Source organism: Medicago truncatula, chromosome 7, assembly GCF_003473485.1.
Source record: "Medicago truncatula cultivar Jemalong A17 chromosome 7, MtrunA17r5.0-ANR, whole genome shotgun sequence".
Taxonomy (NCBI): domain Eukaryota; kingdom Viridiplantae; phylum Streptophyta; class Magnoliopsida; order Fabales; family Fabaceae; genus Medicago; species Medicago truncatula.
Genome location: NC_053048.1, coordinates 899,786 through 912,926, shown reverse-complemented (window position 1 = coordinate 912,926; position 13,141 = coordinate 899,786). Strand labels below are relative to the sequence as shown.

Below are 13,141 nucleotides of genomic sequence, written 5' to 3'. Positions count from 1 at the left end.
CCACAAATTTGAGGATGAAACACTATATTCCAATTCCTTTCTCGTGATCAATTTCCATTAATTCATTGGCGATATGTGAGTATCAATGATCCTAAAAATAATGTCAACGTAATATGGTTTAGTTGATAAGGAATTCAATTATACGTGTGAGTTCAACTTTCGTTCTCAATTTGAAAACCTCTTTAACATAAATATTGAAATTTGCCCTAACTGTATTTGAAGTTTAACTCATCTAAATTTTATGGATAAATTTTTTCTAAAATATATAAAAGAAAAATCAAAATCAATTGCTCACCTCAAACTCTCATCTACCATTCAAAAGACATAATTAAATTCGTCCCTACTTTTTTCTTTATGCACTCCTGTAGTAATTATGCAATATTTTTTGGCTTAATTTCACTTTTGGCCCCCCATCTTTTTAAAAGTTGCGATTTTAGCCTCCAAACTAATTAAAATACAAAATAGCCCCCTATGTATTGGATCTTTGGCAGTTTTGGCCCCCAAGGCCAATTTTGACTTGGTCTTCAGTGATGTGGCAATTTAAAATAAATAAAAATATTTTTTTATTTTACTTTTTTAAATAATTAAAAAAATTATTTAAAAAAAATTATTTTTTTAATTTCAAAAATTAAAAAAATTATTTTTTAAATAAAAAAAGTCCACGTGTGCGTTGACCGAGGTAAAATTGGCCTTGGGGGCCAAAACTGCCAAAGATCCAATACATAGGGGGCTGTTTTGTATTTTAATTAGTTAGGGGGCCAAAATCATAACTTTTGGAAAGATAGGGGCAAAAGTGCAATTAAACCTATTTTAGTGAGGGATAAACTAAATATGAATTTAGGTTTTTGGCGCTTAAAAATTCATTTTGTTAAAATATTGTAAATGTAGGTGGGAGAGATTGCTATAATATTCTAAATGTTTATATAAAAATTCATTAAAAAATATAATGATAACACATGAGCATTTCATTGATACATGTACCCACTAATTCAATCTTCTTAACACTGAATGAAAGTGAAAGAAATGAGGTGTTAAAAATTAGGGACGAAAAATCGTGGTCGAAAACATTTAGAGGACAAAAATTTCTTGAATTTTTTTTAGAGGAACTTAAAACGAAATTTAAGATATTAAAAAGGACAAAAAAATTCTTTTACCTAATTTTTCATTTTGGTGTTAACCTTCTGATTCTAGAGGGGAAATGAACTTAGTAATATGGAGTTCGCCGTGAGATAAGTAAAGTTAGGGATGTCAATGGGTACTCATGGGTACGGATAGTATGATACACGTCCCCACCCCGTTAGATAAATATGTGAACCATCAATACCTTCCTAAGGACCTAGGAGTCCTCCCAAAGGGTCTTACGGCCCTCCTAGAGGTATCAGTGCCCTCCTAAAGGGCTCGGCAGAAAGACTTAAATGCCCTCATTGCTTGGGGCTTAAGTCACAAGAAATCAAGTCCATAGCTATAAATACCACCCTTGAGAGCCTTCTCAAGGCATGACCAATACAATACTAAACCATATATAACATCGATTATTGTACTTTTGCAAGTACAGTTGGCGCCGTCTGTGGAAAACGGTAAAACTAACCTATACGACACTCGTAAACCTAAAAACTACCGGCGATCTCAAAAAACGTAACGTTAGCCAGTGAATACCAAAAACTTTTCGGCAATCTCGAAGAAAAGATGGCCGGCGAAGACCAAACCAACATCGCTACTCACTGGCGATCCACAAATATATCCTCAGAAGCAACGATCCCGACTACCAAATAAGGTTTTATCCTTCTAAAATTGTGATTATGTGAAAAACTTACATGTTATTATACTCACAGACACACGTCGCTTTCATCAATTCTTTTATATATGCATATATATTATATGTTGATTTTAATTGGTAGATTCTCGTACATCCGTCATGTTTTAGTTATTTTAATTGTTTCAAACTTTTATCGACAATATTTGTTGTTTTGTATTTTCGTTGTCATGTGCTTTCATTCTTTTCCGGCGTTGTTTTCCTTTGTGATAGCAATAGGACCCTAATGAGTCATTTATTATATATTTTAATATATTATTTAGTTTCGTTTTAATTAGATTTAAGTTTATTTTATATTAATATTATTTCCTTTTTGAACTATTTTACTACAATTGCATATTGTTATATTTCAGGAACGAATATTTGATGGATTGAGTCTTGGAGCAAAAGAAAGGGGTTTTGGAGCTGATTTGGTACGAAAATACGAAGATTCGGAGACAAAAATATATCTCCCTCAAGTCAGAAACTTGGCACGGCCCGTGCTAGGCTTGGCACGGCCGTGCCACACTCCAGAACTACTTTTGTTGCTTTTGCTTAGATTTTAAGCTACTCTGTTTTAGTTTACTTGTGGAACATTCTAGTGATTGCTTGGATTTTAAGTCGAATGTAAACTATATATAGAGTAGCTAGCCATCACAAATATTCATCTTTTGTTCTCTGAAATAATAAGTGACAATTGTTTCTTTGAATAAAAGTTCACCTTTACTTTCTTGTTATTTACTTTTATGCTTTCTCTCTTCTTCTCTATGTCTACAATGAACGTTAGTGAGTAGACTTCTCTTGTCTTGGGATTGTTGGATAAGTCTAAATGACATAATCCTAAATCAAACCAAACCTTAAACCTTAATCTTATGTAACCCTAGTTTCTCTTCTAAATTCACCGTTTTAACATGGATTAAATATTATCAAACTGTGGAAACGAAAGTGGAGGGTTTGGTAATCGTTAATCCATTATTCCAAATGTTAATTCATAAAACGAAAGTGGAGCTTTAATATTCGATCAAGTGAATTTAGACAAGGATTGCAAAACATGAAAATAGTCTAGTGAACCTTGAGACTTATAGAGTTTCGAACTTCAAGGATTCTAATAGTAATCAACCATGAAAATAGGCGTGCTTGCTAGAGGAACACACTCACTGAGATCGATAGGAGATGTGATAGGCTTAAGAGAAACTCGTCTTTAGAAACTAGGTCTAACATAAGGTTATAAGTTTAATAGTTTAGTTTGTGAAGGAGTTGTCAATTAGATGAATCAATAATCTCAAGACACCTCTTTTATCTTTTCTTTTACTATTTGCTTTTAATTAAAAACCAAAACTTTTCTACCTTATAAACCTTCAGTCTAATCATTATCTAAAGTTAATTGAATTCATAACTCCCTGTCGGAACGATACTCTATTTTTACTACTTCGGTAAGATCGTGCACTTGCGGTTTTATCCCATCAGACCCTGCCAGGAAATATCATCTTTTAAATATATTGAGCTTAATCTATATGTTTCAACGTTGGACAAATTGCTTTGTACTGTTTCAAAAAATTTGCTCAACATATTTCAAGACAATATATCTACACTTTTAGATTTGAAGAAAAATTTCTCACCCAATATATTTACCCTATTTGATTTGAGGAAAATTTCTTGCCCAATATATTTACATTTTTAGATTTGAAGAAAAATTTCTCGCCCAATATATTTAACACATTTAGATTTGAAGAAAAATTTCTCGCCCGATATATTTTGAGAAAATATATTACATTATTTGATTTGAGGAAAATTTCTTGCCCAATATATTTTGAGAAAATATATTTACACTTTTAGATTTAAAGAAAAATTTTTTGCCCAGTATATTTTGAGAAAATATATTTACACTATTTGATTTTAAGAAAATTTCTTGCCCAATATATTTTAAGAAAATATATTTACACTTTTTTAGTTGAAGAAGAATTTTCATCTAATAAAAATTGTATAGACATAGAGTTGTTTGACTGAATTTTCCAGTGGTATTTGTTGTGCTATTTATGTTCGATGTAACCTGGATATTGATGACGTAGGAGGACCCGACCAACCGAGGAGCTCAATTCATCACCATCATAGTCTTCCATATGAACAAGCAGAGATGAATACATTATGGTTTCTCTTGATGCCAACAACAACATGAGCGTAAAATAAGATAACTAGCGAGTTAGTTTCAAGTTAATAAGAGAAAGAGAATGAGCGTAAAATAAGAGTATGAAGTGAGCGAGGTAGTTCAAATAGTGAGGTAGAAAACTCTATTATACGAGAAGAAGTAGGATGAAATAGAAGACTACTCGATTCCAAGTTAATAGAAGAAACAAAGATGAGTAGAAGCACAAGATAATTAAGTAAAAAGGTTATTTCAAATCTAGTAGGAGAATGAAAAAGAATGGGTGAAGAGTAGAAAATGTCAGCAAGTTAAAGAAGACAAAGAGTACATAGTTCATATTAAATATGATTGCTTACGTTTTAAGACTCATTTATTTAACTAATTACTTCGAAGTTCGGAAGTAATGTTATATTTCAAATAAATCAAGTTTGGGATGCAAATAAGCCCGCCAAGGGCGAGATTAAACAAAGAAGAGAAACCATCAAACAACACGCCATAATTTAAATGTTGAAAAAAGAATGCATATGGAAGGAATAGTCCCTTCTTTAAAGAGCATAAAGGTGAAACGCGGAATTATACTAAGCTTTCTTGAACTTTGAAATTTGTTTTGCAGGGGTTTTAACGAGGCACCTTGCCTTCTGAAAAGTGATGTTGTTTTCTCTACTTGATCCCATCCAAAATGAGGAAACGACAAATGCCAAAAATACTTGTTGAACGTCGCCGTTCCGTCAACCCTGAAAGAGACATTACGTAAACCTTGAAAGGGGGCTCTGAACGTCGACATTACGTCAACCCTAAAAGGGGGCTCTGAACCTCGTCATTCTGTTAACCCTGAAAAAGGGCTTTGAACGTTGCCATTTCGTCAACCTTGAAAGAGTTCTCTGAACGTCGCCTTACGTCAACCCCACGAGGCTCTAAAAGTGGGGTCAACCCTCTGAGGCTCTGAACATGTTGTCAACCCTAAAGAGGCTTTGGACAAATCTTAACATCAACCCCACGAGGCTCTGAACGTGGCGTCAACCCTTTGATTCTATAAATGCATTGTCAATCCTAAAGAGGCTATGAACAAATCTTAACGTCAACCCCACGAGGCTTTGAACATGGCATCAACCCTATGAGGCTTTGAACGCGTTGTCAACCCTAAAGAGGCTCTAACCATATATTAACGTCAACCATATGAGGCTTTGAACTCGTTGTCAACCCTAAGGAGATCTAAACAAATACTAATGTCAAGCCTATAAGTCTCTGAACATACACATACGCCACAAAGGGTTCTTTCGCAAAAAACCTTTATTCAGAAGTCGTCGAGGAAAAAGTTAACCATTAAATAAGGCTCTAACATCATCGACAATAAGCCACGGACATCAAATGCTTTCAAAAGAAGGCACACAAGGCCAAAGAATTGGAAATACCTCAGGCTCCATTAGCAAAATCAAATCACCTAGAAGCACTAAAACGCCTAAATTACAAACTGAAGGACGAAACAAACACGTATTCTTAAAAAGCAGAAACAATATCACTTGCCATCCTAAATGATTTTAAAAAGAGTCCAACTTGCCCTAAGGATCCATAAACAAGCCCGCCGAAATACATGCAAGAAGAAACATCGCTCTATTTCTATGAAAAAGCCTTCGAAGAATTCCCCTACCAAAGCACAATAAATGACAACCTCAAAAAGCTTATTCACCATCTCGCCAACCTGAACAAACCTGGCAAGACTATAAATCTCAGTGAAAAAGGCGATTTCGGGAAAGAAGGATTCTGTTAAAAACAAAAAAAGACAAAGTCAAAGTAAATTAAAGCTACGAGTAAACTTGCTAAGACGCTATGCATAACTGCCCAATAAAATTACAGGGAATCAACAAGGTGCTACAACATCGTGCAAAATGTGCAAAGCTGACCAATAGATGTGTAAAATGAAGACGTCGCCCATACTCCAATATCCAAACAAAAGTCATAATTAATCACTTTGCCTTGTTCCAAGACTCGTGCTTGGGGGGTTGTGGACTATCGACTTCATAATTAATCACTTCGCTTTGTTCCAAGACTCGTGCTTCGGGGACTGTGGACTATCGACTTCATAATTAATCACTTCGCCTTGTCCCAAGACTCGTGCTTGGGGAGTTGTGTACCGTCAATACCTTCCTAAAGACCTAGGAGTCCTCAGAAAGGGTCTTAGGGCCCTTCTAGAGGTATTAGTGTCCTCCTAAAGGGCGCTAAGGCCTATGGCGCGCCCCTCCGAGGGAGCCGCCTCCACCATCTTCCAGAAGCCTATAGAGCTCGACATAAATACTTAAATGCCCTCATTGCTTGGGGCTTAAGTCACAAGAAATTAATCCCATAGAGAGCTATAAATACCACCCTTGAGAGCCTTCTAAAGGCATGACCAATACAATATGAAACCCTAATATCGATTATTGTTCTTTTGCAAGTATAATATGATACCCGTACCTGTCCTGTACCCTCGTGGGTACCCGCGGGTACTGAGGTATCCATGGGTATTTATGGGTACCCATGAATTTTTGAATTTATTTATTTTTTTGTACAAATAATAACTTTTTTTAATTACCATAAAACTTCAAATTTTAAACATCCATACATAATCAATTCAAAATTTCATAAATCATATATAATCCATAGAAAATTCATGATTCTTACATAATCCATATGATATGTTTTATGATGTGAATGAAGTAGAAACAGTGAACTTAATAAGATGAATTAAAAAAAAAATTAATAATGAGGAATCTTAGGTGGCCGGTAAAATTTCCTTCAATAAGGTAACAACTTTAAGTAATTAGATAAGATATATAAGAATATTTTAGTCATTTACTTAATTTATTATCGGGTATGGGTATCCGTGAGTATGAGTACAATCAAATCCGTGTCTATATCTATATAATAATGGATAATCAAATATCCGTTTATTACACCCATGGATACCCGTCTAAATATCCGCCCCGTGTCCGTGATGGATATTACCCACATGTACCCGTGGACATGGGTATTTTTGGCACCCCTAAGTAAAGTATTAAAAAAAATTATTTCATCCAAAAATCAATCCAGATTCTCTTGAACGATTCATCCTTTAATAGAATTTCTAAACCTCTTAAACTCAATTATTTGATTAACCAAGTTTTAAATTAATAAACAAAGAGATATAGGGAGGTATCTTAAAAAAAAAACACAGACATAGGGAGGAATTAGCAAAATTGACTCCTTCCATATGCAAGCGCGTGTATTATATGTGTTTATGTCTTTTTCTATCACATGTTAGAGTTCATTCTCTTTCATGTCTTTCTCTTCCTTTTCCATCTATACCTCTTTTACACCTCTCAAATAATTCTAAAATGAAGTATAAGAATTGAGACAATCATTATCTCCTACCCTATCGAATTCTATGGTTGAAAGACCAAATCAAAAACTAAATTTGTAGATAGCCAAGTGTAAAAAGTGAGTGGTGAGGGAATCCAAGTGCTCACTTTATTCCAAGTGCTCCCTATATTTATATTCCATATATGCTGACCATGCATTAATTTTCTTTTCTGGTTGTAGAGCCTACGAACGAGTAATAGATTTAGAAAGTATCTATTTTGTGGCTAAGGATCAAACATCAATCTAAACTTGTTAGTGCTCCTATCCATTTGACATACAAAAGTAAAGACAACTACGTACTTGATGAGTCTAGTAGTGACGTTAACATATAACCGTTTTGACAATTTTCATGCAAATGCATTTTACAAATTAAATGTATGTCGTGACAATCATATTTTTCTAAAGTGTAAAACTTAATAGTTATACAAACATAACTACAACGCTAAACATTGTTTTGAAATTTATACATCCTACTTTTTTCAGAATAAAATTGACATTAATGATAATTTTACAACCATCCTCAAAAAGATTTAAGATTTTAACTCGATGCCTAAATGTGACGATTAACACTTTTACTATAAAACTAACATCTTAAATGTTTAATAAACATAATATATCAAGATAGAAGCAAAAAATATTTTTATGAATTTATCGATGTAGCTCATGTGGTTGAGTTGTGACATCAAATTAATGTGTTTTAAAAAAAATATTTACAATTAGTAATTTTGGCTAATGTTTATTCAAATTTTTTTTTTTTTTTTGGCTAATGTTATATTATAACGGCACTCCTTTTAACAATATATTATATTATATTTAACAATATTTCAGGCTTATTAAACAATAAGGCACTTTTTATATATAATTTGTTTTATGTTTATGATCAAGCAATCAAAATATGTAAATTGGTCATTTGTAACTATGAAATCATATGGCGAACATTTAAATTCTATTTTTTTTTAAGAAATTTAATTCAGTTTTTAAAAGCTTATGATATGCTCATTTGTGGTGTTGTTATATAATTCAAAAAATCTTTAAAATTAATTATTTTTCTAGAAAAGATACTTTAGTTCACACAACCCACTTTATTCCACTATTTTTTTTATTACAGAAAACAGTCCTTTTTCTTTATTTATTTTTGTTTATATATTTTCTCTCAAATATGACAATAACTTTAAGAAAATACTTCTAAAAACAACTTTAAGAAAATAATTAAATGGAACAAGATGGAAAGAAATAAAGGATAGAATCTATTGATGACAAGTGATCCCCTCATGAAAGGCAAGTCCAAAGCATATATAAAAGCATGGTCATGTAGTAGAGCCAATGAGCAAGTTATCAGAGCATACATTTCTTTTTTGGGTCTAGAAAACATACATTATTATATTAGCAACAAAAAGAAAAAATACATTATTAATTATGCGTATTAAATCAATGAACCCTCTTGTGGTTTGTGGTGTAATTGGAGATGTTTTGGATCCCTTTACAAATTCAGTGTCTTTGAGGGTCGTTTATGAAAATAACAAAGAAGTCAGCAACAGTGGCGAGCTGAAACCCTCCCAAATAGTCAATCCACCAAGAGTTCAAGTTGGTGGAAATGACCTCAGGACTCTATACACTCTGGTTGGTTTACGTATTTTTTAATTAAGTAAATATATCGATCGCAGTTACATTCTTCAATTTTTTTTTTCCTTCAAACCAACAAAAAGATTACCATATATAAATTAGGGCACAAAGCGTGCTCAAACCCATATACATAGAGTTGCATATAGAAGTATATATATACAAGAATATAAATGGCCCTCCAAAGATAGAAGAAAGTCACCTTAAGAGATATTAATTCATAAAATAAACATCTAAGATGGTGTTTACAACTGCGAAAGCACTGTATTACCATCAGCTGCACCATTGAAAAATGTTTTCTGGTAGTGCCTTTCCCATGCATCCCTTGTGAGGCAAAAATTTAAACCTAATTGAATTTCACATCTAGCAAACAATTGTAATTTTGTTTCCTGAAATTTCAATAACTATAAACATCAAGATTATCATTATGTGGCATTTTTCAGGTGATGGTGGACCCTGATGGACCAAGCCCTAGTAACCCTAATATGAGGGAATACCTGCATTGGTAAGTGGGAAGTTAACCATATGGACTTGATTAATAATCTACATGTATATGTTTAATTTTATATTCAAATTTATCACACAATCATATTAGGTCATGGTTATTATTTTGTTCTTTTTTTTTTTTTTTTTTGTTACATCATGATATTGTTTTGTTCGAAGAAAAGAACTAATTACGGTGTTTATGAAATTTTATTCATACTGATGCAATAACTTCTGTTGTATATTTTAGGATCACGATTATTTATTAAAATTGATAAAGCACTTATTTGTTTATTTATTTAAGTATTTATGTATACTTTATTTTTAAAATTTGTTTTTCAGATAAGTCATAATCTGATTTCTTAATTTACCAAGAAAAGCTTATATAATAAGATCACTTAAACAATTTATAGACTGTCATATGCTATTTCCAAGCTTCTCAAAATAAACAAATATTTCACAAGCTCTTAAAAAATTCAGACAAATACCTTTTTTTTTTTTTTAAGTAAGACAAATACATACGTATGTGTGTGCGCGCGCGAGTGTATATATATATATATATATATATATATATATATTAAATTGGATATAACAACCACCAAAAAAAAATGGATATAACATATTCAACTTATGCTCTTGTCAAAAAATATTCAACTTATGCTGTCGTGAAAAAGAAAACTTGAGCGGGCCCACAGTATTGTTAATTTTGTGTCAACTGGAGTCGCTATCAAAGAAAGCAACAAACCTTGCAATCATACTTCTAACATATACACTTTATTCGCATTGTGTCTTTATTTATTTTGGTATGTCATAGTGTATATGTGTGTGTGAAAAAAATGCAGCTATATATTAAATCGTGTGTGCGTGTCTATATATATATATATATATATATATATATAATTTGTGTGAACTAAATTGTATATAACCCTTTTGTTTTCTTCATTTTTTGAATCCTTAATTAGGATGGTAACCAATATTCCAGCGACTACAGGGACAACTTTCGGTATGTGCACAATTTTCTTAGACTTTTAATTTTAGTGTAAATCAATTATCTTTTGTGCAATTGCAAGCAAAATCTTTCTCAATAATTTCAAATTGTAATTTATTATTATTACATATGTTTGTATAAATATATGTTATTTTTTATTAATTGTAGGACAAGAGATAGTGAGCTATGAAAATCCAAGACCAACATCAGGGATTCATCGTGTGATATTTGTGTTGTTTAGGCAACCTTGTAGGCACACAGTATTAGCTCCTGGATGGAGACAAAATTTCATTACAAGAGATTTTGCTGAATTTTACAATCTTGGATTACCTGTTGCTGCTCTCTATTTCAATTGTCAACGAGAAAATGGTTCTGGTGGAAGGAGGTTGATCATCTAATAATAATAATAATAATAATAATATCGTACACTATAAATAAGAAATGATCGTGGAGTTTAGTTCTGAGAATTCGTCGATTGCTTTGGATGAATTGAAAAGTTAAGGCACAACACTCCTATCGTGAGGCAAACTATTGCGCAAATGTTCTAGCCGGCCAACAAGTGGTACAATATGGGCTCTCAATTGATGATTTGTTAGTCGGTGTCTAACTCAAATTAGACACTTGTTGCAAGCTCATTTATTAGGCTATCTTTTTTAATAAATAAGAAGGTCGAAGACAAAAAAAAACTACAACAAAATCAAACAGGAGATAGAAACACTTCTTCATGCGTGTATAAGAAGATACTTGAGAAGTGCATGTACTCATGCCCGACCTTGGGAGTGTAAAGTGCTCAACTAAACCGGACCTCCAAAAGTTATAGGTCTCAAAATAAAAATTTAGTCTGATACTCACCCTTACTTAAATAAAAATAAATATTTGTTACTTCTTTTTCTTTCTTCAGTACATGTTTGACTTTAGTTATCATTTCTGGAAATAAATCTGATGCTATCAAATCACCCCTAATTTGTATAATTACTTTATCAGTCAATTTGAAAAGCTATTTTATTGAAAGAATCACAACAATCATTTTTTTTTTGTGCATAAACCATTCGTTTTCCCTTTCCAACAACGGAGGAGTCACAAATTCAAACGACGCCGTTAGGTAAATTTCACATCTCTTTCACTTAATTTTTTTTATTTCGTTTCATGTTTAGAAGTTCTTCTGATTTTGATTTTTTAATGAAGCTTAACTACATAAAAAAAAAATTACATTTTTATTTTATTGGCGGCCTATTTTAAAAAGAGAGTCGAACCTCCTGTTTCATAGGAACAACCCTACATATACTAATCTTTGGGATAAGTAAAAAAACATTATATATATATATATATAATACTGATGAAATGGAAATATTTCAAGATTTTCATCAAAATCCATTAAGCATTGTAGCCATTGAAAATATTTTCGATGGGATACATTTTTATATCAGAAATAAATCAAGAAAAACCTTTTTTTTTCAAAATTCGGCAAAAATTTCACCAATATCCAAAATGAAACCACTACAAGAAAATTGCTATTTAGCTTCAGAAATTTTAGCATCAAATCATTTCTTATGCTACTAGTGTCTATTAGCATCCACAAAATCTTATTTGGCGTCCACTGAATCTAACACAACCAAAAAAATTCAATTCATTTTTTGATCCAATTTAGCTTCAGCAGAGTAGACTCTATTGTTGACGCTAATATTTGTTAGTTTAATTTATATAATTAGCGTCTAGGTATTCTAATGCTAAATATGTTTCACTTTTTGTTTTTTCAATAGCGTCTACTATTTTTGAAGCTAAATTTTTTATCCATGTTTCCTAATTATTTTTATGTTTTTTTCACAATATCTAATGCAAAACTTCATTGTTTTTTTTTCTTCGAAAAAAACCTTCATTATTTTATCTCTCCTGTAATAGAACTAGAGACCCGCTTTACTCCCTCACGGAACTCTAGCAGTTGCTAGCCTGTGACCCTCCTATTCAGCCACCGCTATAGTGCCATGATATTTATATCCTTAATTAATTTTATTATTCTTAAAAACAAATGATATTCATTCATTTAAATTGATAGAGTACATCGATACAATGCAAATTCGCTAAAAACAAAAAGGATGAATATGCGAACAAGCTCACAATATCCATGTTAATAGTATAAAACGACAAAGTACAAAAGCCTACACATATGACTATTTTTCATTCTCCGAAATACTCATGTCTCTGGATCTTCAATGTTGACGACGCCAAAGTCATTGATTGGATCTGCACTAGATTGAAGCTGATCTGACAATCTGAACCGAACAAATACCTGAACGAAACAAGAAAGACAAACAATATCGCACAAAGACGACAGACAAAACAACGTCGCACTAAGACGACGAAATCACGAAAGAAAAAACTAAATAGAAGCGAAAATCACTTATATCAATAAAGGGAAAGATAATTGATTTTGTGCTAACTTTTGTTTGATTTCTAACTGATTTTGTGCTTATATATCATTTTTTTTTCCTTTGTGCTATTTATAAACTGGTGTGGGTCATAATTGCTAAACCGGTTTGTGTAATATTTATGAGTTTTATCCACTGATAAGAGCGGATGTGTTATGGTTATCCTTTTCAGTGATTATGAGTTCAAGCTTCTTCTAATTGAAGATTATGGTGTTGGCAAATCATGCCTTCTTTTAAGATTTTATGTAAGCTTTTGACAACCTTTTCTGCTAATTATTTTTTTTAATACTCTTGGGTTTCCTACATTACGTTGT

The 13,141-nt window shown here is 32.1% G+C and overlaps 1 protein-coding gene across 1 annotated transcript; it reads left to right on the top strand.

Annotated features, from left to right (window-relative positions):
• Positions 1-8,681: 8,681 nt before the first annotated feature.
• On the top strand, positions 8,682-11,393 carry LOC11422952 (protein FLOWERING LOCUS T). The gene is made up of 4 exons (XM_003621008.3): positions 8,682-8,930; positions 9,374-9,435; positions 10,376-10,416; positions 10,570-11,393. Exons 1-4 carry the CDS (start codon positions 8,727-8,729, stop codon positions 10,797-10,799), a joined length of 537 nt encoding a protein of 178 aa, XP_003621056.2. The 5' UTR covers positions 8,682-8,726; the 3' UTR covers positions 10,800-11,393.
• Positions 11,394-13,141: the final 1,748 nt, after the last annotated feature.